The sequence below is a fragment of the Aspergillus bombycis genome, assembly GCF_001792695.1.
Source record: "Aspergillus bombycis strain NRRL26010 chromosome Unknown contig00057, whole genome shotgun sequence".
NCBI lineage: Eukaryota > Fungi > Ascomycota > Eurotiomycetes > Eurotiales > Aspergillaceae > Aspergillus > Aspergillus bombycis.
The window spans coordinates 47,774-73,401 of NW_019170059.1; the positions used below are offsets into that span (position 1 = coordinate 47,774).

The following is a 25,628-nucleotide window of genomic DNA, read 5'->3' on the forward strand; positions in this document are numbered from 1 at the left end:
ATTGACTGGGAATATATAAGAATAGAAGCTGTACGTCAAGAAAAGAAAGTGTGGAGTTGGATTGGGTAAGAACTGCCTCCTGAAGGCTGAAGCGCACCCCCGACAGTTACAGCAAATCTCCCGGAGTGAATGGAAGTGAATGATCAAAGAGAACGGGATCTTGGCCAATAATATAATTAGAAAAAGATTCTAGCTGGCCCACTAATTCCAGGACCCACCCAAATCATCCAATCTACAATCGCATTGAAAGATTCGAACCCTTCCAGACCCTTCCGATCTCCACCAGCCGTCCCTGTTGTCGGCCAACGCTTCCCTTATTGCTCAGTGGCAGACGCGAAGTGACCCGGCGATCCCTATAAGCCAATGCTATTCTTGGGTTCTCGACTGAAACCTCCACTAAACTGGAGGAAGTTAAGACCTGGCCCACAGCGATTAGTACAACTGCTACTGACTTGGTCTGCAGGGTTTCAGGGTCTGGAATCAATTGGTATCAGTTTGCTGTACTCCGTGCTCTGTAGACATGATCTTACTATGACCGACTTCATTCAACACCGCCTTTACTAGGTACTCTGTACTACTAGTACTGTTAATGGTCATGCTGCTCCTTACAACACCAATTTGGGCGTCCCGAATCGGTACCGACCAATGGCCGAGTCTCACGCATGGCGTGGCGTTATCGAATGATTTTTCCATCCGGTCCGATGCGGCTGCTTCATCCTGTTGTTCTCGGCCTTCGCCGAATCTTTATCGCTCTCAAGAAACATGGGAAGTTCTTCTAGAAACCTCGGTCCATTTTTGTGGCTACCGAATCATTCCTAACTGATATTCGTTGACCAACGTCATAATGTCACAAACAGACCCTTGGACGCGAATTCCTAATCCACCCGAACCTTTGGTATGGACTCTGCGGATAGAGTCAAAGGCGCATCGAGAACAAGAAGACCCGAAAAACAGAAGGGAAAAAATTACGTCCACATTCTTATTTTGATATATCCACCTAACCTACCCATTTAGGACAAGTACTCGAGCCATCAAGCATCCCATGTACCGACCACATGGTGTTGCCGGTGGCCGAAAACCCCGGTATGGGTCTTCAAAAAAAATCAAGGTTGTTTTAGGTTCTCCAACGGCAATGGCAATCTTAGACTTCTTTGGGATCGATTATCGATTTGGCCTCGTTTGGGGTAATACTGCGCCCGGTCCTCTCGTTGAAATGTGTACTAACAGCCAACCATTTATCTCTATCCCAATTGGCAGCAATTGTATGTAGAAGCAGCACTTCCTCCAAATCAAAGTTTTCATCAGTATAGAGCACATGTTTGACTTTTGATGGTCGAGAGGCCATTAGATGGTCATCAGTCTACCAGGATAGCCTGTCAGAAACAGCGGGAAAACGAGTAGCCCAAACTAAGCTCGTAGAGTGAATGTACTCACATTGTCATTCGTAACCAATGGATCTGAGAAAGACACGTTTCGATCAACTTTCCCATCTTCCGACAATTCATAGATGAAATGCACCTCGTTGGTATCTCTCCTTGGTTTTGCAACAATGTCTTTCGCGATGTCCTCCCGGAGATTCAGCCATCGCTCTTTGAGATCTTCGACGGGCTTATTGTTCATCGCAGCAGATATATATTTCCATGGGATATTGCATTTTCTAAGATCCTGAAGGGTCAGATCGTCTTGAGCAGACCATCCGGTGTGTATAGAAGCTTCGGGTGTAGCTTTCCCACGCTATATATCACCGTTAGCATTTTAGAATACCGAACATCTCTTGTGCATGTAAAATTCGAACTATTGCTCCTCACAATTTTTGCATTATAGGTGAGCCATCTCTCATTTGTGGTCCTGTAGTCTCTGAAGAACGGCATGAATGGTATTCGGTAACGTTCACCGTCCACTATAAATACAGGCATGATAATCTTTCATGGCATCCAGACACTTTATGGCCGCTCAGAGACACGATTTTATAGGTAGGTTATGGGATGACTGATCTGTCCGTTGTGAGTATATGTATGTGCGCATCGCGAGGAAACATGAAGGGATAGAAATTGCAACTGGGCTGCAGACAGTAGCTTCCTAAAAAGGAAGATGAGGGGTTAGTCGGGTGATTGAATCTCAAGGCGGACATTATGCCCTGTAGAAATGGAAATATCCGTCGCAATGATTATTCAATATCATCTCCTCTAAGGGATCATCTTATGTTTGCATTCTCTTGCTTGACATATCACCGTATAGTTTAAGAGATGTACCATCAGCCAGTTTTCAAAAGGCCAATGGCCGTATGCCACAGATATATGTCTGTGTCAGTCATTCAGTATAACTAGTTACAATATGGGAAAGAGCAAGCAATAAGTCATCAGAACACTTCGCTCACTATATTGAAAGCGTCTAGTGCGCGGAGTGACTAATTAGATATACCATTGGAAACAAATTACTACTTGAAAATGAAATCTTTTCACAGAGTAATATTTATTCTTGCCCTAATGTTACAATACCTAGCTAATTATTCATGGAACATGCTTCTATTGATTGTTTGTTTGTATGGTTGGCATCAACTTCAGGATGTGACACCTGAGGCCATACCGTGCTTAGGTGGTCCGAGCGCCTCAACTTCCCAAACGGAATGAGAGAAGACCACCTTGCGCGTCGTCGGGGAATATCGACTGTCAGGCCGCAATCGTCCACCCCAACAACCTGCTTTCCTTCGAAGGGTCATAGTATTCTCTGAGTCAAAAACTACGATTGCAGGCAAGGAACTATACGCCCACCATGCGATTTTCCGCAACAACCCTCCTGATTACCGCGCTGGGGTGGATCACCGCTGTGACCGCACACACCATCCAGCTTAAGGCTCACTCGAGAGAATGCTACCACGAATCGCTGCACAAAGATGACAAGATGACGGTCAGCTTCCAAGTCGGTGATCGGGAATTCGGAGGCAGTGGTAATCTGGAGATCGACTTCTGGGTACGGCTCTTCCCTCTTATTATGCTGTTTCGGAATGCAGATTGGGCCCCGATCGATGCCGGCCCTCAGTTAAAAGGAATCGACAACCGGATATATGGACTGACTGGTGTTGGTTGAACTGAGCGCTGACATTTTTCTTTTCTTGTTGCTAGGTTGAGGACCCCTTGAACAACCGCCAGTACTATAAACAAGCTATCTCCTCCGAGGACTACTCGTTTGTTGCTCACGCGGACGGTAAATATGTCTACTGCTTCAGCAATGAAGGGTGGACTTCGAACTCTAAGGAGGTGTCTTTCAATGTTCATGGAATTGTCTACGTCCCCGAATCGGAAATGCCCCAAGATCCTTTGGAAGTGGAAGGTATGAATGGAAACACAACCTGCGCTCAAGTCGCTCCAGCAGCTAATTGTTCCCCGTTGATTAGTTCGTCGTCTTTCAGAGGCATTGGCCCAGGTTAAGGATGAGCAGTCTTACATTGTGGTGAGAGAGCGGGTACACCGGAACACCGCCGAGAGCACAAATGCTAGAGTGAAGTGGTGGAGTATCTTCCAGCTTGCGGTGCTTATTGGAGAGGGCATCTTCCAGGTGTGGTGGTTGAAGAGATTTTTTGAGGTGAGCTATATGAGACACAAGCTCTCCGTTTCCGTTTGCTTGTGTTTCCCCCGTGAAATACTTCCTTTCATCGATAACTGACTATGATTCGACAGGTCAAACGTGTGGTTTAATTTATGTTTCCGGGCATTTCATAGGGGTTTTCTAGGCATTTGTGCAATGGAGCGTGTCCTATATCAGAACAAAAGACTTCGAGTATGTCGTAGTGACGAGGTCAAATATATGAATTTATATGCACAGTCACGAGTATATTTAGCCATCTACAATCAATTCATTCAATTGAAGAAGTATTACCTACCTACCTACTACTGCTGGCACGCCGCTCAGGACTCTAGAAACCGATCGGGCGTTCCCGTAAAGTACCACTATTTAAGCTACTGAACCTGGACTAGACCTCATTCTTATGAAAAGGTACCTCATGTCTACCAGTAGTATGAATGGAGTAGTATGTAACCTTAACCTGCAGCCGCCCCGCACACATCAAAAATATCATGCGATTTATATCAACCTCGTAATGACAGTAGTCTAGAGCTCCTTCTACCCTCATCCCAGGCAAGAAAAGAGGCACACAGATCACAATCTACAATCAATTATTCCATCCCCTGATCGAGCCCCGAATAACCATAACCCGGGCCATGGACCCAAATACGTCATACCCTCTCGAAACAAACGATCCGCTCTTTTACCTCTGCTGGCGCAGACAATCTTGCGGATGGTGTTTGCAAGGCGATGCCCCTTGTAGCTGGTGCTCAGTGGTACGTTGATATCGCCATTCCTCACACACTTCAACATAACCTCTGCCCTCTGTCTATATTCTCCACCCCGTTCCAACAACGCATACATCTAGTTACTAGTATGTGTCTAAACCGAACCTAACAGACCTCAACCTGCGTACCCAATCCCGCTCGCCTCCCTATTCTGGCTCCTCTTGGCTCCTCTAATATCTGTCCTTTGGGGTCCAAGGAGCGATGGGAACTCCGTGCCATGCCATTCGGATGCAATGTTAGTACTTTTACATTCTTGACAGCCGTAGTTTCCGTCTTGGGGACACTGGCTGCCATTGCACTGGGATATTACGTGCTATGGGCTGCAAAGAGACTGAGGCGGTCCTGGGGACAGGGCAAACTTGGAGGTGGGTATAAGGATTGGAGTGCTTGGATAAGGCGAGGGGTTTTCCGTCGGCGTCGAGTCCGTACGGTAGGGGATGTGGAAGGGAACCGCAATGGGAACTCTGAGAGAACACCCTTGTTAGAAGGAGATTGAATGCTTGGGATGGATGGGTGGAGCCACTGCATTACTTTGTGATCTAGTTTACGAAAATGGTCTTTGTGGAAATTGAGAATATGTTTAAAAGTTCGCATGGAGTTGGTACATTGATTGACGTTCGTCCTATCAGGACAATTGTACACCCTGACACGAAGGGATCCGATTTAGCCATGGAGAACCTGGCTTACTCTGTACTCGACGACCGGCTTGCCGCTCTCGATGTTGAAGCGTCCCTGGCCGACGAACACACGGTTCTCGAGGTCCTTGTAGCGCTCGTCGCCGGTCTATTTTATGTTAACATGGTTTTATTTTAGGGTATAGGGATAGGGCGTTATCTTGCCTCGAAGGTAAAATGAGTGACTAGTGCTACCGTCAGTGATGGTTCTGGCATGGATAGCCCGGTGATGTACTTACAGAGATTGCCGAAAGGCGTTGAACCTTCTGGGGCGGTGCCAGCGAAGACCGCCTGCTCTGAGGGGGTAAGGGTGAGAACACCGGTGTAGTTCAGGTAGAGGAGCTGGTTGTTACAGTCGTTAATTGTCTTGTTTTTCATCCCCATGCCCTAGTGCGTGCGGATAAGAATAACCTACAGCATCATCTTTGGTCCTGGATTACGATGATAGTTAGAACACAATCCTGGATAGAGAAAGGCAGGGTAAGGAGGAATTAAGAAGGCGCAAAAAGGTAGAAGCCTACTTAAGAACTGCATGCGCGCTCAATCGCAGGTGCTTGCCGTCGGCATCCGCGTGGATGTAGTCATTGCCCACTCCGACGAATTCGGCGTCGAGCGCGGGAGAGAAACCAGAGTCGCCCTTGACAGTACCTCCGGTCATAGGCTTTTGCCCGTCAAAAGAGTACAGTCAGATTCTCTCTTGTATATATGTTACATAGAGATGATGGATAGGTTGACATACCACAACCTGTAGAGGGTTGGACCGAGAGGCGCTGCCTACGCGCATTAGGTAGTTAGTTGTCTGCCGCTCTTTGTCATTGACGACTCAGAAACACGACCCACCAACTGCTAGAGGAGCATCTATGTTCACCTAGTTTCAAGTCAGATTTCAGTGACATAGAACAAGTCTTGGTGTTGGTCAGCACACGTACCCGAACGGTGAAGGCAGGCTTAAGAGTGGGAAATCCGGACATGATGGCTTGTTAGTGATGAACTAAGCGATAGTAAAATAGGGACTATACAAAGTGACTGAATTGCTTTGAAGGGAAAATGAGGCTAGAATTTGATGATGCACTTAGGAGAGCGCAGTTTTCGACTGGCGCCATTTGAACCCCGCACTAGTGGAGTGATTATGCATGACGAGGGGCATTCATCCTACAACAACATCGACTTATTTTCTGGCCACGAGTTCCATGAGAAGTCGTACCATATATCAGCATTCATATTTTGTGGTACACTGTGTATATTGTACGCCAGTGATGTTACTTGACGTCTATTTTAGGATTAGATGATCACGTTCCCAGCTGTATATTTGTGCTGTGCTGCAGCTCTATCGGGGATAGAATAAGAATAAGGAGAAAACATTCAAGGATATCCTTCCGTTAATCTCGGCTGTTTATTGTCTATGGATTATTGGAATCACCTGAGTCATAGCACCTGGGCAATTTCGATAAATCCAAACTCAATCCACTTGAACTTTTACCAGCATCCGACGGGCCACTGCATACCAAATATTCAAGACACACATCGGCAACTTCCTAAATGAATGGTGTGGCTCCATTGCGGACAGCTTCCCCTGAATGGAGATAGTCGGATATCTATGAGTGAAAGAATTTTGAATATGAATAAGACAGTATGATCGACCATCTTGTGCAGAGTTGCCAGGGAGAAATATCCTAATCTTTGCCCGAATCGCTTCGAAGTTCCAGCCTTCACATGGTTTTTCTTCCTGCAGCTATAACTTAGCTGGAGATTGTGGGTTATTATTAGGTGTGCCAATTACGGCATCTTTTATGCGTCGGTAATTTTAAGCCCCCAGCTCGCAGGGTTGAGACATCTGTAAGTCATTCAGTGGACCGCTAATTTCACAGGTGCTGGCCACTCTTAGGCCTAAGAGACCGTAATAATCTGTGCACTGAACTTACAGATGTATTCCATGACAACGCAAACCACCTTGCTCTGCAATCTTAGTCTTTTTGGAAGGCTGCATAGGCCCTTGGAACAACACCGTGGCGGTCTACTACACAAAAGGCTATACCCACAGAAGACTCAATCGGAGACGAACGTGAATGATATAAATGGTGTATTGAGATAATTATGAGTCACGAGACATGATCTGCGGACGATGGGTTGACCAGATCTGATATCTTAAGCCTTCACGCTAGTGAATTCGACTGACCCAACCCTTAGCGGTGCCCTATTACAAGTTCCGCTTGCATTGACCATGAAACCCACAACAGCAGCCTGTGCTCACAAGGTCTCCAGGTCTCCCACACTCATAAATGGGTCATGTTACTCCGGTTGACACCCAGTCGAGCAAACCAACTGCTCCCTGGTACCCACGTGGGGACTCCCGGAGACAGGAGAGGCCCTGTCTGACATTTGGTTGGGTAGAAGTTAGAGGATTGACGCTGCGGGTCACCGCATAGCCTATGCTGTACCCGCACATATACTCTGATAGAGTCAGTAGACACCTTCGATATAGAAATCCGACCATCTGAGTATGGCGTATGACCCCTCCATTCAGAGCGCATAAAGGCCTATGCATTTGTCCAACCTATCGTGAGTTAAGAGCGTAAAATTTGAATATTGAAAAGACACTCTCAAGAATCCGACTCGGAAGTGGTCCAGCACGGTACTCGGCAGGCTAAACCTAATCGGTTTCCGAATCTCATCCATCAACTAAACGGCAGTGACGTTAACTCCGTCATTAATTTTACATTTTTACTCTCGCTTCCTCAACTTTTCAGGTCGCGTGTCTGCCTCCTGTTTTCATGTTTGGGACTGCTGGCAAAGGCCAAACCATTCTTTTGCCGCCCGGCTGGGGCTTCTCGTGGTCTAGAAAGAAATACCAATGCTTCCCATTCTGCTTCTCCCGATTATCTCTACCCTGATCGGCAGTGCTCCCGCCATACCTATATCAGGCCAACAACCGTTGGGAGACCGGCTTGGGCACTCAAATGGAGATATTTACAGTATTGACAAGCTACCGGGCTCCTCTTCTAGCCGAGGACTCACCGGCCGCTTTCTGCATATAACAGGTGCGGAATCGTTTATCCCAGCAAACGAAGGAAGTAGGCTAATCTTTGTAGATTTACATCCAGACTCGCACTACAAGGCCGGGAGATCCGTGGACGAGGATGATGCATGTCATTGGGGAAAAGGCCCTGCGGGGTACTTTGGATCGGAAGGGAGCGAATGCGACGCGCCGTTAACCCTCATAAACGAAACATTCCGCTGGATAGAGAAGAACCTCAAAGGCCATATCGACTTTGTCATATGGACTGGTGACTCGGCTCGTCATGATAATGATGAGAGAATTCCTCGAACAGAGGAGGAGGTGTCTGCCTTGAACGAGATCATTGCTAGCAAATTCATTGAAACTTTCAAAGAGGGTTCCAGTCACAGCCCCTCTATTCCAATCGTTCCTACGCTGGGAAACAACGACTTCATGCCACACAACATATTCAAAGATGGCCCAAACCGATGGACTAAGACGTTTGTCGATGTATGGGCAAAGTTCATCCCGGAGCATCAGCGCCACACCTTCGTGGAGGGTGGCTGGTTTACGTCGGAGGTGATTCCTAACAAGTTGACAGTAATCAGCTTGAACACAATGTACTTCTTTGACTCCAACTCCGCGGTTGACGGCTGTAACGCCAAATCACAGCCAGGATTTGAACATATGGAGTGGCTGCGTGTGCAACTACAGTTGCTGCGGTCACGCGACATGAAAGCAATCCTGATAGGGCATGTACCCCCGGCGAGGTCTGGATCTAAGCGAAGCTGGGATGAGACGTGTTGGCAGAAATACACTCTTTGGGTCCATCAGTATCGTGACATTATTGTTGGTACTGCCTATGGGCATATGAACATTGACCATTTTATGCTCCAGGACAGCCATAAAGTGGACATCCTTGATGCCAGCAAGAGCTCAGTTTCTTCAGCAGTGCCTGGCGATATGTCTCCCTTGGTCTCTGTTCAGTCCCGCCAAAGTTATCTTGTTGATCTCAGGAAAGATTGGTCTAAAATGCCGTCGCCACCCCCGGGAATGTCAGACCTACATGAATTATTTGAGGATGGTCCCACCGAGCATACCGAAGATGCTGATCCTGAGGCTTTTATGTCAGAGAAAAAGAGACGCAAGTTTCTGAAGAAGATTGGTGGCCCCTGGGCTGAGCGATACAGCGTATCACTGGTATCTCCCAGTGTAGTTCCCAATTACTTCCCATCGCTTCGGGTCGTTGAGTATAACATCTCTGGCTTGGTTGATGCCACGACTTGGGCCGAATCTTTGGATCTAGATATTGCAGTAGCCTCACCATCCTCCGAGATGATAGAAGATGATGCATTTATCGAGAAAAAGAAGAAGGGAAAGAAGAAGAAGAATCAGCCCCACTTCAAGATCCCCAAACCCCCGTCTTCATCTGCTCCACCAGGGCCAGCGTACTCGAACCAACCGTTTACATGGCTGGGTTACACCCAATATTACGCCAACCTAACCAAGATCAACGAGCATATAGCCAACAGCAGGGAAGTTGCGGGTGGCTCCGTCAGTCCTACAGACACCGAAAGTAACGAGGTTCGTGAAACGAGCCATGGCGATGATGCCTTCGTCTATGAGGTTGAATACGATACGAGGGATGATCAAATTTACAAAATGGAGGATCTCACAGTACGCAGTTTCTTTGAATTGGCGACACGGATAGCGAAGGAATCCAAAAAAAAGAATGGTTTCCTGGCAGACAGTACGAATGTCAATGGTATGCCTGCCAGTAAGACTGACACAGTCGATGGTTATGACGACGATGGCTTTGAACACCAAAAGAAAAAGAAAAACACCCAGAGCAAAGTATGGCGGACATTCTTAGAACGCGCGTTTGTCGGATTTCTGGATAGTGATGACCTTGATGACATGTCAGAATGATTCAGTTTTCTTTTACGCGATGGCGTGAATATATATTAGGCTGACAAGGGACTGGTTTTATTTCTTGCCATTTGTTTTAGAATTTCAGAGCCAGTATTGCTACATGTATATATTAGTCTCCCAGCTCAGAATGCTGGCGTTGCGGAATGATGGCTTTCAGATGTGCGGATGCATGCCAAAACCGAGTTGCACTATGACAGTTGATCTGTGTTAGATATAGAGGATAGTAACAAGTGCTAAATTTAGTATTTCACAGCATAACCTTGATTATCTTTATTGTACATGCTATACACAGTGTAGAACAGGTTACAGGGATAAATTAGCGGTCAATAGGGCGGTGGGGCTCTGCCATGTGTTGGAATGGTTAAATTGGCTCCCTGTTTCTATCCTCACATGGAGACTGACTGACTACACTTACAGGACTCAACTGCAGTCCATAGAGTGAGGGGACCAGTAATACTGATTTTCTTTCAAAGAAGACGGTGCCACCTTGTTGCAAGGTGATGTCTCACAGCCCCCCCTCCCCCCCAAACTCATTGATTATGTCGGTGCCACGCTGGCAGATGCCTGCCAACTGTCTGATTGCGCCCCGTCCGAGTTAATTTCTGCCGCCATCCCAATGCTAACAAGCGCGCGGACGCTGAGCTCCAACGCTTGTGGTTTAGTCCATGAGACGGTCTCCGCGACTGAGTGGCCCAGGCACAGAGATCATGCCTTTTCTGAAATGACTGTCCTATAATGATATTATCTGCAGTCTGCAGCACTATCTGCGGCCTAAGTGCTACTTATTTCTGCCGGACGATAGGCGATCCACCGTACTAATCCTATCTCATCAATCGACTGGATTAAAAGCTGCAAGGCAGCGAAAATCAGCACTCGGATTCTGACACGTATCGAACTAAACGATGCGTTGTCCTCCCGCGTCATGCTTGGACTGGGGGACGGCAGCAGTCAAAATTTCGCCACATTTCTATTTCCCCCCGTAATTACTTATGACGATTATCTTCAATTGTGGATGATTTTGTATGGCTGCCCGACTGTTCCCGTGTTTTGGGAATTAACAAAAAGGGACAAAATAAAAAATTTCCCCACAATGGAGGATGGCAAGATCGGATGAGGCGACAGTGAGGTTCAATGCATATGATGGCATTGCAATATTGAGGGAAACAACAGGACATTGTATAGATTAAGACAGAACTCACACAGTATTGCCGCGGCTCCATTCACCTCCATACTGCGTCAGGGGAAATTCCGACCGCACAAGTACTAATTTCCCTTGCATCATCCGGTTCTCACTGCGACCTTACTATTTCAGTTCCTTCCCCCAATGCACGGGCAGCAGTGGCCGGGCTGTCCACTTCTTTTGTCAATTGTGGCTGATACCGCTTTTTGGACCAAATCCACCTTGAACAATCGCAATATCTAAGCCGCTTCCCCTCCATCCAACGACTAATACTAGGGCTTGTTCGTATCTCTTATTGTTTTTGACTGTGCCCCATCCTCATTGCCAGCAACCGCTGGCTGAGAAGCACAGACTACCACCTTACCGCGCCAGTTGCACACGATGCATCGAAAGTGCCTTCTGCCTCACAACCACGAGCTCCTTGCCCTTCAATATTTTGCCATTGACCGTTCCCCCCTTCCGTGCGCCTTGCGTTGCTAATCACTTCCTTATATCAACCGATTGTTTTGATAATTCCAGTTCTTGCATACAGTCCCTGTGATTGAAACGCCGTCGCAGCGTTTTAACATTTTTAATTGGAAACACCGACCTGTCTTTTTAGCTCCCTTTGTGGCATTGTACAGTCTACGCCAATAGTTCTTGCATATTGCGAAAGGTTTCAAGGCCCTCAGTACTTGACCTGTTTGTAACATATACATTTTACGGTTCAATTGGCGGCTTTGTGATTTCAGCGCTTCGCTTTGTCGTTCGGTACTTAATTCCTTGATTCTCCGGTACAATTCAAAAGCGACTCTTGAGGGACAGGCGCAAAGGCAGATTACAGCACACGGTCGATGCAAGCTTTGAAGTGACAGGACGCAAAAGAAATTCTCGCTTAACTGCCGACATTGCATAGCGACAAACCTAAAAAAAAAGAAGTGCATCCGGCTTAAGCGCCTGGCATGGGCAGCGAACTGTACCGCGTTTGAATAAACTGGCTTGATTCTACCATTCGCTTGGGCGCGCCTCCGAGGTAAGATGAAAAGCTCTTTAGCACTCTTTCTGTTCCATATTTTCCACTGCTTTCCACTGTCGCTCTTGAAATATAGTCGAAACGACGAAGGCTTCTATTTCTCCTTGTGCATTTGACAGCTGGTCCTGGTTATCATCTGGAGTACTTGCATTGTTCTGGAGACAATCATTTCGCTAACATGGCACAATATGCAATGCACATGGCTAATGTCTGCGACGGTTTCTCTATCATAGATCCTAATTTTCTGGCTTTGTGGATGGCTTCCTCTGAGGTAGACCAGAAGGCCTTGGGCAATTTCGCGGCCTTAACCAGCCTCGAAAACCCCTTCTTGTCCACAATGCTTTATAGAGTTCTAGGCCTTTCGGTCATGCTTTCGAAGAAGCTACTTCGCGCACGACGATTACGGCGACTGGACCCTAGCCGAGAAACCAAGTCGCTCCAGTTATATCATCATATCTTATGGCTCTCCCGTGAAGGATTACTGATTTTGGAAGAGTTTGTTCTCCCGATGGTTCAGGGATATGTGGAACTGAAGATCCTAGCCTATAAACTCCGAGCATCTTTTTACCACATATTTGTACTTTTCCACAATCAGCCCGCAGTTCACTGTCCGGGTATCACCAGTTTCCCGAGCAATGGTACCAAACTAAACGACGCACCAAAAGCCGAATCACCAGGTAAAGAACCTGGGTCAAGGTTCTCGTTTAGATTGAACGCAGAGTCAATATCAGTCCCTGAACAGCCAGCTTACAGCTCGGGGAACGTCTCTCGGTACACTGCTCTCCAGGTTCCCCCGGGACTTGCACCCGTTCAAACGCCCAAGGCGTCGTCCTTTCTTCTTCCTGCTCTCGACTACACCCCTACGGCGACGGCATGCTTCAATCACGCGTCTCTCTTGGCTGAACGATTTCTTCCTGGCTCCCACCCTTTGCGTCTGTCTATTAAGCTCGAATATGCCGCGTATCTTTACGATTGCCTCCATGATTCCAATGCTTGTCGGCGGGTGGCCAAACAAGCTATAGCGGATGTGTATAAAGCCCAAGAGGCTATGGATGATGAAAGCTTCGCGGATGCCGCTGAGATCGTTGGAATATTGGGAAAGATGGTTAAGCGAGGAGGCAAGACTAGCAGCACTGAAGGTAGCAGTACGGCCTCTGCGACACTTCGGGGCGGGAGTTCGAGGAGTGAAATTGGTGATACACCGGCAACAGTCACGCCAGTGCCACCGGTAACAGCATCACCAAAGACTCACAATGACTTGCCGCCGGCCGTTCCTGACCCTACCATGATGAACCCAATCTAGTATCACTACAAGCTTCTAGTGCTGATGATTAATTGCGACGATGTCGCTACGATTGTATATGATGGCCAAACGTGCTGCAGTGTGGGTGTTTGATGAAATCCAAAGATCTTCCTCAGTTGTGGCACTGGCCTTATCTTTTGTCTTTTTACTTTGTTTGGAGCAACTTTATATACTCTTGCGCTTTCGTTTTTATTGGTTTATAGGCCCTTATACCTCTAATGCGGTAATTCTAGATGGTCGTTTTGTATTATCCAACCTTTCAACGCTAGTAAACAGAAGCTATATGTTGGGATTAACAGTGTTCCTTGCTTGCTTTTCGACTTCGTAGTTACTATGGTTGGTGGCCCTGCAGTGCGACCGACTGTCTGTTGACAGACCGTACCATAAAGACCATCTCGGTCTAAATACTCTGAGTCACTCGATACTTGAAGTTACTCTTCATGATATCATGATCCGTTATTATTGATTGAGTGTAGTGAGCATTACCTGTGTCATGGAGAAAGCCCCTGGAATTCCGACTTTGCTTGAGCAAATCAAAGGCCATCTAATCTAGTATAGCAGCCGAGAAGGAGCCATTCTCCTAACACTCCACGTATGGAATAGCGATGAACTGGGATATATCGGATCAATACACATATACTCTATTTTAATATGCTTGTGTATATCATGTAAACTTGTCCCGTTTCTGGATTTTCAATTTGAGTACTTGGCAACGACAAAGCAAATCCAAGTTTCTCCAGTCCGCCATAATGAATCAAGTTTCCACCTGCATTTTCAATAACCCTTTAACTACTAGTGAACTGGCACTTTCTGAGCGTTTAGACTGTTTGCTAATCGCCCTAACCACACAAGATTCAGTTCGCAGGCATGGATTCCTTCAGCTACCCTTTGACAGCTTTCGACACTGCATCACCACGGGGCTACCCTACCTTTCTTCTCTTCTTCCGCTCTACAAATCCAAAAACAGGACTCCAGGCATTAGAAGATGGGGTGGCTAAGCTAACCCAACGGCTTCCATTCCTTACTGGGGATATCCACCCTTGCTCCTGCGACCAACTTTTTAAAGAACAGATACAGCCCTCACCTCGTACGCTCGACGAAGTGCCAATGTTCCAGTCTCAGTACCAACCTGTACAAATATCCAGTGCCATGAACCAGCTTAGGTCCGCCATTTACACTAACACCCTTTGTCCCATACAGCCTCGGTTGGATGATGCTGAACATCGCCCTGTACTTCGCTTTCAGGGAACCCAATTAAAAGATGGCATTGTCCTCGGCATGTCCTTTTCCCATAATGTGTTTGACGCTGCTGGGGCTGGATATGTGCTGGAATCATTGGCAGCTTGCTGCTACAATACTTCAAGTTGCACGGACGCTCAGATGCCGTTGGCATTGGACCCAGAGATCGATTTGCGGACAAGACAGGTGATCTTGGACGATAGCTCTAGACCATGCAGCACGGACAAGTTCTCGGAGAATTACTTTTGCGAGGTAAGAGAGAACGTGCGCGACGAACTTGCCTCATTGGCAGCAGCTTATCACCACAAGATGTATACTCTATCTGAGAATAAGATCCATATACTGAGGACAACGTGCAATAACCTAAAACCCTGCTTTGGGAAAGTGTCAGCTTCACGAGCTAGATCGATCTCGAGGTCAGATATAGTGAGCGCAGCACTTGCGCTTTGCGTGAAAAGGAGCCGGGCTGCTGCGGCACAGAGTGGACTAGTATCCAACCCGAAGGAGCCAGGGCGATTTGCGCTGGCTGTGAATCTGCGGCCGAGGATCCGGAAAGTCAGCGCTCAAAAGTACTTCGGTAGCTTTATGACCACTGTGCAGATTAGTTCAATACAGAAGGATGTATACCCCGGAGGGGGTTTTTTTGATTACAAGGGATTTGACCTACTGCATCTCACAATGTTTGCCTTAACCCTCCGTCAGAAGATCAGTGCTGTTACCCCTGAATATATTCGCGAGTTGGGCTCTCATTTGAGACAGCAGGCGGGTATCCAGCTTACCACTAGGCTTGCAGATTGCGGTGTGACTGATATGAGACCGCTGAAAATGTACAGCCTCAACTTTGGGGGGCAATTGGGTTTCATTGATTACCTGTGGCTCCAGTTGGAGCCCGTCGATGGAACGTGTGTCATTATGCCAACTCGTTTCAAAGACTCTGATAATCACTATGGGAGCAAGGTGCAGGGTTTATGGGATATCTTGATCACATTGAAGCCGAACGTTCTTGATGCTTTGGAGAAGGACCCGCTGTTCAGCTTTTTGGTGGAGAAGAAGGAACAGCTGATCGGGTCCAATTCAGACACTGGTGTACATGCTCGCTTATAATAGTGTTTCATGCTCCAATACCAAGCATTACTGTAATTGTGGAGACTACCTCTAGTCAAAGCAGCAGGTTTCTCTTCTTGGCCGAGTGAATGCTTATTTGCAAGTCTGTTGGCCATATAAGTTTGAGGGTCCTTTGCTGTCATTCATGCTACTGTCGTATAGTAAGTGTACCAATGTGTGATACAAGGGCTAAAGATAGCATTGTGGAAAGTTGGATGCCCGGAGTAAAGAGGAGACATGGTTCAAACAAAGAAACTAGAAGCCGATGTAGTACTGGGCGCAGTAGTGAGTGGATGATGAGTACATTTGGATCATGAACCGAGGAAGAAGAACCTGTCTATCGTGTTGCAACATGAGGCAGCATCTGGGTCGCCTCAGGCAGACGACGCTAACCGATGCTACGGTAAAATACCCAGGGCGGTACGGCGGCATAAGGAACAAGAAAAAAAAGAAAAAAAGCCTCAATCAGGGAAAGACACCGTGCAGATCGGCCACAGGACTAGTGAAAAGGCTATTGACTTCGTGCCAATCGAACTGCCAAAACGCCTCTGCCAAAAATAATCACCGGTCATACTTGCATGCTTAGGGGGTTGGATGCTGTTCTGATTCGACTTCATTGTTGTTTTCCCTCCTCACTCAACCTCTTCTCTCCCAGCTTGTTCCCCACGGGCACTCCTCCTTGGCCTCCATCGACTTGGCAACATCCGCTTGCGACCGGACGTTACGTTGCGTCGACCACGTCCTTTACGTCATTCAGTAGCGATCGAATCCTGCAAAACTTCCCCCGACATAGAATAAACATTCCGTGCCGATTTAAAGCCCTATCCTCCTCTCCCCATCTGGTGTCCACCCCACCATTTGCGTGTTGGGCCTATCTCGTTGCCGGGGCTTCATTTCCCAAGTCACTTTCGCGAGCTACCGACCGACCGGCCGACTGACCCCCGACACAAGGCAAAAAAAAGAAAAGAAAACGGGAAGATAAAAAAAAGAGGCAGCAACCGAGCAGAGAGATAAGTGCGCGTGGGAAAATCAATGCAAAACTAGAGGCTATTCCGCATATACCGATCGGTTCTTGATTTTATTTTCAGCTTATTCGTCAATTCCGTATGGCAATGAAGTTGCCTGGTCCCGAACGCTCTTCAAGCAAACAGGAATTCTGTTGACTCTGGAAATTCGCCTTCTCGAGGATTGCCAGCGTGGACGAGAGGTCTATGAACGTTGTATAATGCGGTCAGGCTTCCACAAACCTGTTGCCTTCCCTTTTCTTGCTCTTCTTGTTTTCTCATTGCTCAGCTTGGTGTCCTTGGCAAAAGAGTGGGACTTCTATAATCTGCGCTTCGGGTATATTGGTTACCATCATAACGATGCTCGGCGTAAGTGTCTTTTGTTCCGTTGTGATTCATTGGCTATAACATTCAGCTCATATTGAGTGGAACAGAGCCTTCCCGTTTTAGAGATGGCCCAGTCGACGTCCGGTCGAGGATACGGACGACTGGCAGTCAGTGTAAGTCGTGGACAATAAACGGTTACTGCCTGCCAGATCTGGACCGTGTTCATCGCCCGCGGCGCTCCGTGCCAGACACTCCACGCAGCTCGTTCGAGGCTGCTACTGTCTTTGACACCGATTCGATAGCATACCTTGCCGAAGAACCATCGACTTTCGCGCGAGGTGTACGCGTTTTCAAGTCGCTTTTCACAACACAGACGGATGATAGTCAGATATCTGACCCTCTTGCCACGGGGAGCGCCTCTTCTGTGGCCTCAGCACCTAGCTCTCTCCCCTCGAATGTATCCAACTTAGCTGTTATCGGTGCCTCTCCTACCACTGAAGCACACCTTCCTAGGTCGTACAGCAGCAATGTCACGGCCACGGCGAAAAAAATTACTTCGCAAACGCCCCAGTATCCTCTTTCTTATTTACGTGGATTATGGCAGCAGGCCTGTCATGCTACGAGGGTCTATCTTGGGAACTGGACTGTTCCGCATATTTTTCGAAGAGAACAAATACCACCCGGTTCTGAAGCGATCAACGAAGAGACATTGCAATTGTCAGGACCAACTGATCAACACATTGAAGAACAGGTTACACCCAAGGTGCTCCCATCGAACAGCAGCAATGCTGCACTTTCGACCTCGTCACCTACATCTCCGCAATCGCCTGCTAAGTCAACCGATATCCCTGATCTACCTGTGGTAACTGAAGAGCGGCCCAAGGGCGTTGGTCATGGACCGAATTCACAGCCTGCACGTGGCAGTTGCATGGCTATTGTCATAGGCCTAGTTGTCGGTGTCATGTGGTTCTGAGTAATCATTGCGCGCCCCAACACTTTAGCCGGTATCGGCCAATTTATATGCATCTCTGCTATTGATGCGGCTTATACAGCAGTATAATAGCAGTGCCCAATGCTCTCAACTACCGCAATGATTCAAAATGATGAACAGGCAGTATTGGCATGGGGTTTTATTTTCTTTGATTGTCGTATAATTTGGCATCCACTGTTTACGGAATACGGACCTGGCGTTTGTTTATGTACGTTTTTCCCCCTTTTCGGTCGGTGTGCAACTGGCTGCTGGTAAATCGTTTGTTCGTCCTTGTGGACTACTAATTTCCCTGTCACGGTGCACGGGGCTGGTTTTGATTCTCTGCAGCAATATTGGCTTATTTTATGTATGGACAACTTCAGCTGTTTTGTGTATATCCCTCGGCCTGGGATGCCATGTTTGATGTCTTACGGGATTTGATCGTTTGGTTGATAGATATGACCTGGATAGCTCTCTGATAGTCGTCCGCAGGCTGTACTTTATACCTATGGTTGCCGATTGGCAACTTGGGACTGGCCTAATGGATGGTCTTGTACAGTACCTAATAATATTTAATCGTTGATGACCAATTTCTGTACTCGACCGGTAGCGAGGTCTTCATAAGCAGTAACCTCTTTAATGTCAATAGGCGCTAACTGCTCAGTCGCCGGGATCCCGGCACGCCGTCTCGTTATGATACATAGCAAGGAAGTCTACTCTGTAACTTGGTAGGATAGGTCATAGATTATTTTGGAGTTGATCTGCATTGTTTACCCGGAATTTGATAGCCCAGCGCACGGACCATATATAAGCATCGCCTTCCCGTGACCAGGGTTCCATTACCTTTTTCACCTCTCTGTCTGTTCACCATCTCTCATGCCCCATTACCAGCGTCATCCGTATATATTGACCATCATACGCGCTGCTGCCTAATTGTCTTGAGTTTATATCATAGCAGTGTGAACGCTAATATTATCTGCCTGAGTTGACTAGACGCGCCTTGCTCCATGTGACCTGGGTCTAAGCTTCCAATATAGAGTTGGGAAACCTCACATCGCATTGTTCACATACTATCTAAGTAATCTGCTATATAACTGAGTATTCAAACAAGCTACCCGTTCGTGAATGAGGGAATTTAGGAATTGTATTGATACTGAGCGCTGAATGGCAGGGTTTCAAGTGATATAGTACAATCTCCAAGCGCCTGCAGGATGCGCAACGTGAAAAGACTCCCTGGTACTCCTTGTTGTGTATGTCGTCTCAAGAAGAGAGGATGCGACAGACAGAAACCAAGTATGCTTTCGTTAAATCTCACTGCATAAATTCCTTACCCTTCCACTTGCGCCCCTACGCTGCGCGACAAAATCACTAAGTACTGTATATAGTATGCGGAGGATGTCGGCAAAAGGGCCAGTCACATCAATGCTCCTATAGACCCCAAGATATGCCCCCTACGTATGACTCAAATCTGATCTGATTGAATCCTGCTAAGGTCGGTCGCAGTCACCACCAGAGACGATGTATGACTACCCAGGTGTTCTCTGAGCTAGAGGCTGTTATTATTTCTACTCCAAGCAATGAGCCACAGCTGCGAGGCCATGGAGTGCGCCGGTCGTTTGATATTACACAAGACGACGTGATTGAGGTCTCCTCTGTGGATTCAGATCAAAGCTACCACACCGCTGTTCTGTCCCAGGGGGAAGGCTTCCATCTCGATGATGGTGGTGCGCAGGCCTCGCAAATGATGAGGTTGCAAAGAGCTGTTGAGGAGCGAACGGGCAGAGTCAAGGACGAAGACCTAACAGGCGACATCCCTCTTTTAGCTCAAATTCCCATGTTCACAAACGGAGTCATGCAGCTGCCTGCAGTCTCCAGATCGAATGATGAGGACCCACCGGTGCACTTGTCACAGGAAATGGCTGATCATCTTGTTCTCTCTTACTTAACGAGAGAATATGCAAACTTGCCAATCCTGGACCTGTTACAGTTTCAGTCAACCTACGAGACCGCCAGAACTGAACAGGATATAGCCGCAGGCCCCAGTAGTTTCCATGGTATTTTGAATACCATTTTCGGTTTATCTGGCTTGAGTACAAACGATGTGAATGACGAAGACGTGACGAGTTTCTTCAATCGTGGTCAGAGGATGTCCAGGGATATGGAGAACAGCGGGTCTCTATGTGAGCGTATTCAATCGTATATTCTACAAAGCCAGTATTTATATGCGACTGGCAACTCAAGATCGGCATGGATGTTCATTGGGTTTGCCATCCGCACGGCGCAGGTTCTGGGCCTGCACTTCAAAACAGGGGGGCATGATACCCGAGGAAGACGGGATCGCGAACTTGCTCGGCGACTCTGGCATAGTGCCATGATCCTGGAACGGATGATTGCGCTACAACTAGGGCTTCCACCGCAAACCTCTAATCCATTGAAGGTGCCGTTACCGACGCATTGGGATACAGACTACACCGATTTTATATCCGGGGGAAGTTCCGCCATCACGGCAGATCGTCCATCCTTAATAGAGTTCTTGACAGCCTGTGCTAGGCTGTATAGTCACGTCGAGGATATTTTAGCATGGGAGGATGAACTGAGAATGCAGCCGAATAGTTGTGCTGCGAAGAAGCTACTTTCTTATGACTTCAAGATATTCTTGAAGGTGGACACTCTTTTATACGATTGGCAGGCATCTCTGCCATCGTATCTGCAAAACAATGCCGCGGACGGTATATGGAATGATCCGGTTGTGTGTCGACAGCGGAATGTTCTCCGAGCACGCTACCTGTATGTTCGTCTTCGACTTTATCGGCCTCTGCTGGCCTTGGGACTGGCACTGTCCACCAAATGCAATTGTCGACCCGAAGGTCGCCCACATATTACCAAAGAGGAGCTTAGCTCGTCCACCTCCCCTGTGGTTTTCGGCATGGTACGCGACGCCTCAATCAAGAGCATGGCGGTTGCCTTGGAACTGATTAACCTTATCCGTACGCACGAAGATGGGCCGCTCGATGGCCGGCAAGACCAAGGCCGCTATAATCTCATTTCTCCATATTGGGAGAACATCGATTATACTTACGCCTGTGGGACGGTCTTTCTTGCAGCTCGTCTAAGTAGCTTTACCAACTTCAATGACAACAATTCTGGTGGAATCAATGAAGGGGAGGTAGAGACGTCTTTGACGCAAGCTATCGATATGTTGGGCCATTACCACAGTATTAGACCAAATGGCAAGGTGGCGCGTATAGCACAGCTGTGCTGCAACACATTAAAGAATCTCTCAGACGTCATCAAAAAGCCTGGCATTGCTAACCCATCAATCGGCGCATCTGCGGCCTTGACTGAAAACACTCGAAATCGGCTCCTGGGTAGGACGGAGAACAGTAGTCCTGCCCTTGACAGGAACCGGAGGCAGTTGGTAGAGGACACGCTCGCATATTATGGATGGATTGAGAGTCTGCCTATAGATTTGGCTGGTCCACTGGAATGAGGCTTTGAAACCCTTGCATTGTACTAAACAAAACATTATCCTTATTTCTATGACGATTAGAAGTTACTTTATAATCTTGTTTCGATCAACACCTTCACTAGTAACAGATACCTTGATTTATCTAGCCATTCCATGGACCTTTACTAACGGCTAACTGGCCACGATGCCCATATCCTTTTGCCGTTGTACAAAGGAGGTCATCGTGTGCCGACATCGGCGTGCGACACCTTCCCAGTCATTGGAGAAGAACGAAGTGCGTCAATGACGGGATTGACTGGGATTATCACGGAGTTTGGACACATTGAGGAGGCTGACGATCCTTTGCTCATGGTTTTCAGGGCTGAGATAAGGGATCACTCGGAAATGTATTCCGGACGTCACCAGGTGGAACGACTCTTCATACCTCGCCCGTAATACTGAGAAATATTTGAAATGGAGGGTATAGGCGGTTGGATGGAGATATGACTCAATTAGCAATATGCAGTCTAGATTTCATGATTTCGCCTTCTCGGCCTCGTCGACCAACGTTTCGACTTCTTGCTCAGTGAACCGATGGAACAGTTTCTTTGGATCCGAGAGATCGGCTTCTCCGTTTTCCAATTGACCCTTGACAGACTGGACGTGTAAGACGGGGACGTCGAACTCATAAACATCCTTCCAGGGCTTGTTGGTAGGGACCATAATATCCAATTCAGAGTATTCGAAGGGCCGCCGCTTGTGTAATTGAGTTACGGCGTGTTTTGCCGTGTCGCACAGTCCGCAGCCGACACGAGTGAAGAGCGTAACACGAACCGCCTGGGAGAGACGGGCGGCGGTAGGAAACATGGTGAAAGAATTTTTTTTTTTTCTTTCTTTCTTCTTCTTCTTCTTCTTCTTTTTTTTAAAAAAAAAAATAATAATAATAATAATAAACGAATGGGGCTTGAAAGGCTGACAAGGTTGTGGTGGTGGTTGAAGGCCGCGAACGGGCGATGGGGGATCGGGTGGTGATGTATAGAGGTGGTTATCGTGCTCTCTCCACGCTGATAGAATGGAACCTTCGAGCTTCTCCAGACTAAGCCCCTTCGGGCCACTTTGGGCGGCAGCTGCGGCGGCAGTATTTCTGCATGCGATTTGCCCCCGCCAGCCAAGTTCTTGTCTCATAGACCGAAGTGATTTCTACTGTTGATCGTCTAGTATACATCTTGTTGGGACGAGAAGTGCATTGTCCTTTCCTGATCAAAAAAATGTCCAAGTGCGTCCACAAGGGTTGCGGAAAGGTCTTCACCGATCCCGAAGAGCCATGCGTCTATCATCCTGGACCACCGGTCTTTCATGAAGGTCAAAAGGGTAAGTTTAAGGACCTTGGTGTCTACGGTGGCCCCTGGGATTCGTTGCATGACGCCGCCGTCCTTCCCTGCGGTGCGATCCACCAACGTTAACCCTCCCGTTATTTACAGGCTGGAAATGTTGCAAGCCCCGCGTTCTCACCTTCGATGAATTCCTCGAAATCCCACCTTGTACTACCGGCAAGCATTCGACTGTCGACGATACCCCAGTCGAACCCCCCAAGAACGCAAACTCAGCTGCAGCTGAACTAGTCGCACCTCAGCCGGTAACTGCACCTGTCGCAGATAGCGGGGTACCACGGCCGACATACTCGCCCGCCATTGCCCCTCCGTCGAACGCAGCTACGCCCGCCCCCGAAGAATCAGAGTCCGATGATCCATCTCTTGAGATCCCAGCGAATGCCACATGCCGTCGGAAGGGATGCGGTGCAAACTACAACTCGTCCGTGTTGCGGGAGGAGGAGAAATGTGTCCATCACCCTGGACAGCCAATTTTCCATGAGGGTAGCAAAGGATGGTCATGCTGCAAGAAGAGAGTTCTGGATTTCGACGATTTCCTGAAGATCGAAGGCTGCAAGGAGAAAAAGAAGCATCTTTTTGTCGGACAGGGCAAGCCGGCAGGTGAAGAGAAGGTTGAGAGTGTCAGGTGAGTGAACCCTACCTTTCGTCCTACGAATGGCGGTACGTCTTTTTGGAGCCTTGTCTTAACCTCCTCTACCTTGTACAGAAACGACTTTTACCAAACCCCACACTCGGTCAATGTCTCGTTGTACCTTAAGAAGATCGACAAGAACCAGGCTAAGGTCGAGTTCTCTGAGAAGTCGATCGATCTGGATCTCCCCACTACCGATAACAAGCGGTACAAAGATACATATCAGCTATTTGCGCCGATTGACCCCGCAAAATGCCAGTTCAAGGTGCTGGGTACTAAACTGGAATTGACGCTGGTAAAGGCTGACGGGACGAGCTGGCCAGTCTTGCGCAGCGATGATAAATGGAGTGGTGAGAGGATTCAAATTGGACAGGCCGGACGGGCCTGAGGTTACTGTATAGCATAAATGAGACACGGAAAACACATATCTTGCACTAACACGGTTGAAAATGGTGTCTGCTAAGCGTCAGAAGCCTACATTCACTCCACATCACCAAGAAGTTGTATGCTAGCACTAGTCTAGGCTTGGTTATATTAGCATATGACCTACTATGCTAATCGCTCTTCAGCATGAGAGGGGAGCATCTCATTATGGGGATTGGAAGGTGCTGGTAGGGTTGATCGAGGCATGGAAGTCGACGCTGCTTCTTGTTTGGGAAAAGCATAGGCTATTAAAAGTGAGAGTGAAAGCCATAAAAGTTTCACAATGCAACACTCATTTGACAAGCATCCTGGCTTAACTTGTCCAAAGTCAAGATAATGCACAGCAGATTTGCTCACATGCTTGAGGCATAAAGCATCTCCAGGGCGTGTTCTCATGACATTCTCTCATGGAGGCTATGGATGCTACCTTGTAGCACATTGATAATGAACAAGTATATCAGGCATAGCCAATGACAGACGTAGTCAAGCAATCAGCAGGCCAACTACTACCCATCCATGACGACACTTCAATCGGGGCAAGCTTTCTAACTATTGCGGACTTGAAATAGCCAGATACGCGTGGTATGCTTGCAGATTGATGCACCTAGTACACATCCCATCCCAGGATCCAGCATATAGACCCTGAGAACAAGAAATTGCCTGCTCGGCATCATTATTGCTACAAGATGGATTAATATCCAACTATGATTGTCATAGTACAGATATTATTTTAATAATTGGAATTTCGCGCCTCCTCCACAGCTCATGCGCCTGGGGCTCTTATCTTGCGAAAAGAATCCCTAGCTAAGCCATAATTTGAAAAAGGAACACGCATTATACTCTTCGAAGCCGGGAACGGAAGGAAACCCATTGAGCAAAATCCCACACGGATAACCCTCAGCAAGTCATACATTGTATGAAGCTCCGGTATTGATTTACATATGGTCAATGTAAACCTCTACTGATGATGAAGATAAAAAAGAAAAGAAAAAAAAGGGAAAATTGGCAGCACCAACGAAGGCCTTTTGTAGTCTGCCGGGAGTGGAGCCACTAGGACACCTTTGGGACTAGCTAATTACCGAGAACAGTAGCTCTTAGGGCTTAGGGTCTACGAGTCATGCGAGATCATGTGATCGGGTGTATGATGCCTCAGGCGGATGCCAAGCCTCGTCGGTCACATGGTTGAGAATCACATGCAAAGTGGTTGAGTGAGCGGTGGCCAAAGGGGTTAGAGTAATACGGTCGTTGTACCCTCCGTACCTTACACGATAACACGGTTCCCATACCTGTCAACCATCCCTTGCTTTAACTTCCTCCTTTTAACGGTCAAGGAATGCGAACCATATTTCTCCGGAAGTGCTGATCATAGGCCAGTTTTGAGTGCTGACAATCGTTGGTGCTACCCCACAGAAAAATCACATAGGGCGATCGAGTTGTATAAGAATAGGTGCATACGTAGACTTCGTCCCTCGAATTTCGTCATGGGAGCGGCGAATGAAGGGGGCAATTTCGAATTTACAGCCTGGTAAGGAAACGAGGGGGCAACGGTGCTCGTTGCCTGAGGGGCCTCAGGCTGCCTAGCTTCCAATCATGGCCATCCAAGCACGAGACCAATATTCTTCGTCTCCTCCTTCTCCTCCTCTCAC

General features: G+C 47.6%; 10 protein-coding genes across 10 annotated transcripts; 7 read left to right on the forward strand and 3 right to left on the reverse strand.

The window, feature by feature from the left end:
- Positions 1-1,141: 1,141 nt before the first annotated feature.
- ABOM_007213 (uncharacterized protein) lies at positions 1,142-1,871 on the reverse strand (the record flags this gene model as incomplete). The annotated part of the gene is made up of 3 exons (XM_022534342.1): positions 1,142-1,360; positions 1,435-1,734; positions 1,809-1,871. The coding sequence occupies 3 exons, from the start codon at positions 1,869-1,871 to the stop codon at positions 1,142-1,144; spliced, it is 582 nt and encodes a 193-aa protein (XP_022388023.1).
- Positions 1,872-2,772: 901 nt separating this feature from the next.
- ABOM_007214 (emp24/gp25L/p24 family protein) lies at positions 2,773-3,695 on the forward strand (the record flags this gene model as incomplete). Its single annotated transcript, XM_022534343.1, has 4 exons — positions 2,773-2,970; positions 3,123-3,330; positions 3,395-3,582; positions 3,678-3,695. 4 exons carry the CDS (start codon positions 2,773-2,775, stop codon positions 3,693-3,695), a joined length of 612 nt encoding a protein of 203 aa, XP_022388030.1.
- Positions 3,696-5,012: 1,317 nt separating this feature from the next.
- Positions 5,013-5,994, reverse strand: ABOM_007215 (DUF3237 domain-containing protein; the record flags this gene model as incomplete). Its single annotated transcript, XM_022534344.1, has 7 exons — positions 5,013-5,132; positions 5,219-5,365; positions 5,439-5,454; positions 5,545-5,684; positions 5,763-5,797; positions 5,864-5,891; positions 5,953-5,994. 7 exons carry the CDS (start codon positions 5,992-5,994, stop codon positions 5,013-5,015), a joined length of 528 nt encoding a protein of 175 aa, XP_022388029.1.
- A 1,880-nt stretch (positions 5,995-7,874) lies between these two features.
- Positions 7,875-9,947, forward strand: ABOM_007216 (endopolyphosphatase; the record flags this gene model as incomplete). The annotated part of the gene is made up of 1 exon (XM_022534345.1): positions 7,875-9,947. One exon carries the CDS (start codon positions 7,875-7,877, stop codon positions 9,945-9,947), a length of 2,073 nt encoding a protein of 690 aa, XP_022388028.1.
- A 2,373-nt stretch (positions 9,948-12,320) lies between these two features.
- Positions 12,321-13,445, forward strand: erg27 (the record flags this gene model as incomplete). The annotated part of the gene is made up of 1 exon (XM_022534346.1): positions 12,321-13,445. One exon carries the CDS (start codon positions 12,321-12,323, stop codon positions 13,443-13,445), a length of 1,125 nt encoding a protein of 374 aa, XP_022388027.1.
- A 1,917-nt stretch (positions 13,446-15,362) lies between these two features.
- Positions 15,363-15,788, forward strand: ABOM_007218 (uncharacterized protein; the record flags this gene model as incomplete). Its single annotated transcript, XM_022534347.1, has 1 exon — positions 15,363-15,788. The coding sequence occupies one exon, from the start codon at positions 15,363-15,365 to the stop codon at positions 15,786-15,788; it is 426 nt and encodes a 141-aa protein (XP_022388032.1).
- A 1,225-nt stretch (positions 15,789-17,013) lies between these two features.
- ABOM_007219 (uncharacterized protein) lies at positions 17,014-18,092 on the forward strand (the record flags this gene model as incomplete). Its single annotated transcript, XM_022534348.1, has 2 exons — positions 17,014-17,161; positions 17,227-18,092. 2 exons carry the CDS (start codon positions 17,014-17,016, stop codon positions 18,090-18,092), a joined length of 1,014 nt encoding a protein of 337 aa, XP_022388031.1.
- Positions 18,093-19,611: 1,519 nt separating this feature from the next.
- On the forward strand, positions 19,612-21,579 carry ABOM_007220 (transcription factor domain-containing protein; the record flags this gene model as incomplete). The annotated part of the gene is made up of 1 exon (XM_022534349.1): positions 19,612-21,579. The coding sequence occupies one exon, from the start codon at positions 19,612-19,614 to the stop codon at positions 21,577-21,579; it is 1,968 nt and encodes a 655-aa protein (XP_022388004.1).
- A 492-nt stretch (positions 21,580-22,071) lies between these two features.
- On the reverse strand, positions 22,072-22,404 carry ABOM_007221 (glutaredoxin family protein; the record flags this gene model as incomplete). The annotated part of the gene is made up of 1 exon (XM_022534350.1): positions 22,072-22,404. The coding sequence occupies one exon, from the start codon at positions 22,402-22,404 to the stop codon at positions 22,072-22,074; it is 333 nt and encodes a 110-aa protein (XP_022388005.1).
- A 401-nt stretch (positions 22,405-22,805) lies between these two features.
- ABOM_007222 (CORD and CS domain protein) lies at positions 22,806-23,947 on the forward strand (the record flags this gene model as incomplete). The annotated part of the gene is made up of 3 exons (XM_022534351.1): positions 22,806-22,908; positions 23,019-23,553; positions 23,635-23,947. 3 exons carry the CDS (start codon positions 22,806-22,808, stop codon positions 23,945-23,947), a joined length of 951 nt encoding a protein of 316 aa, XP_022388002.1.
- Positions 23,948-25,628: the final 1,681 nt, after the last annotated feature.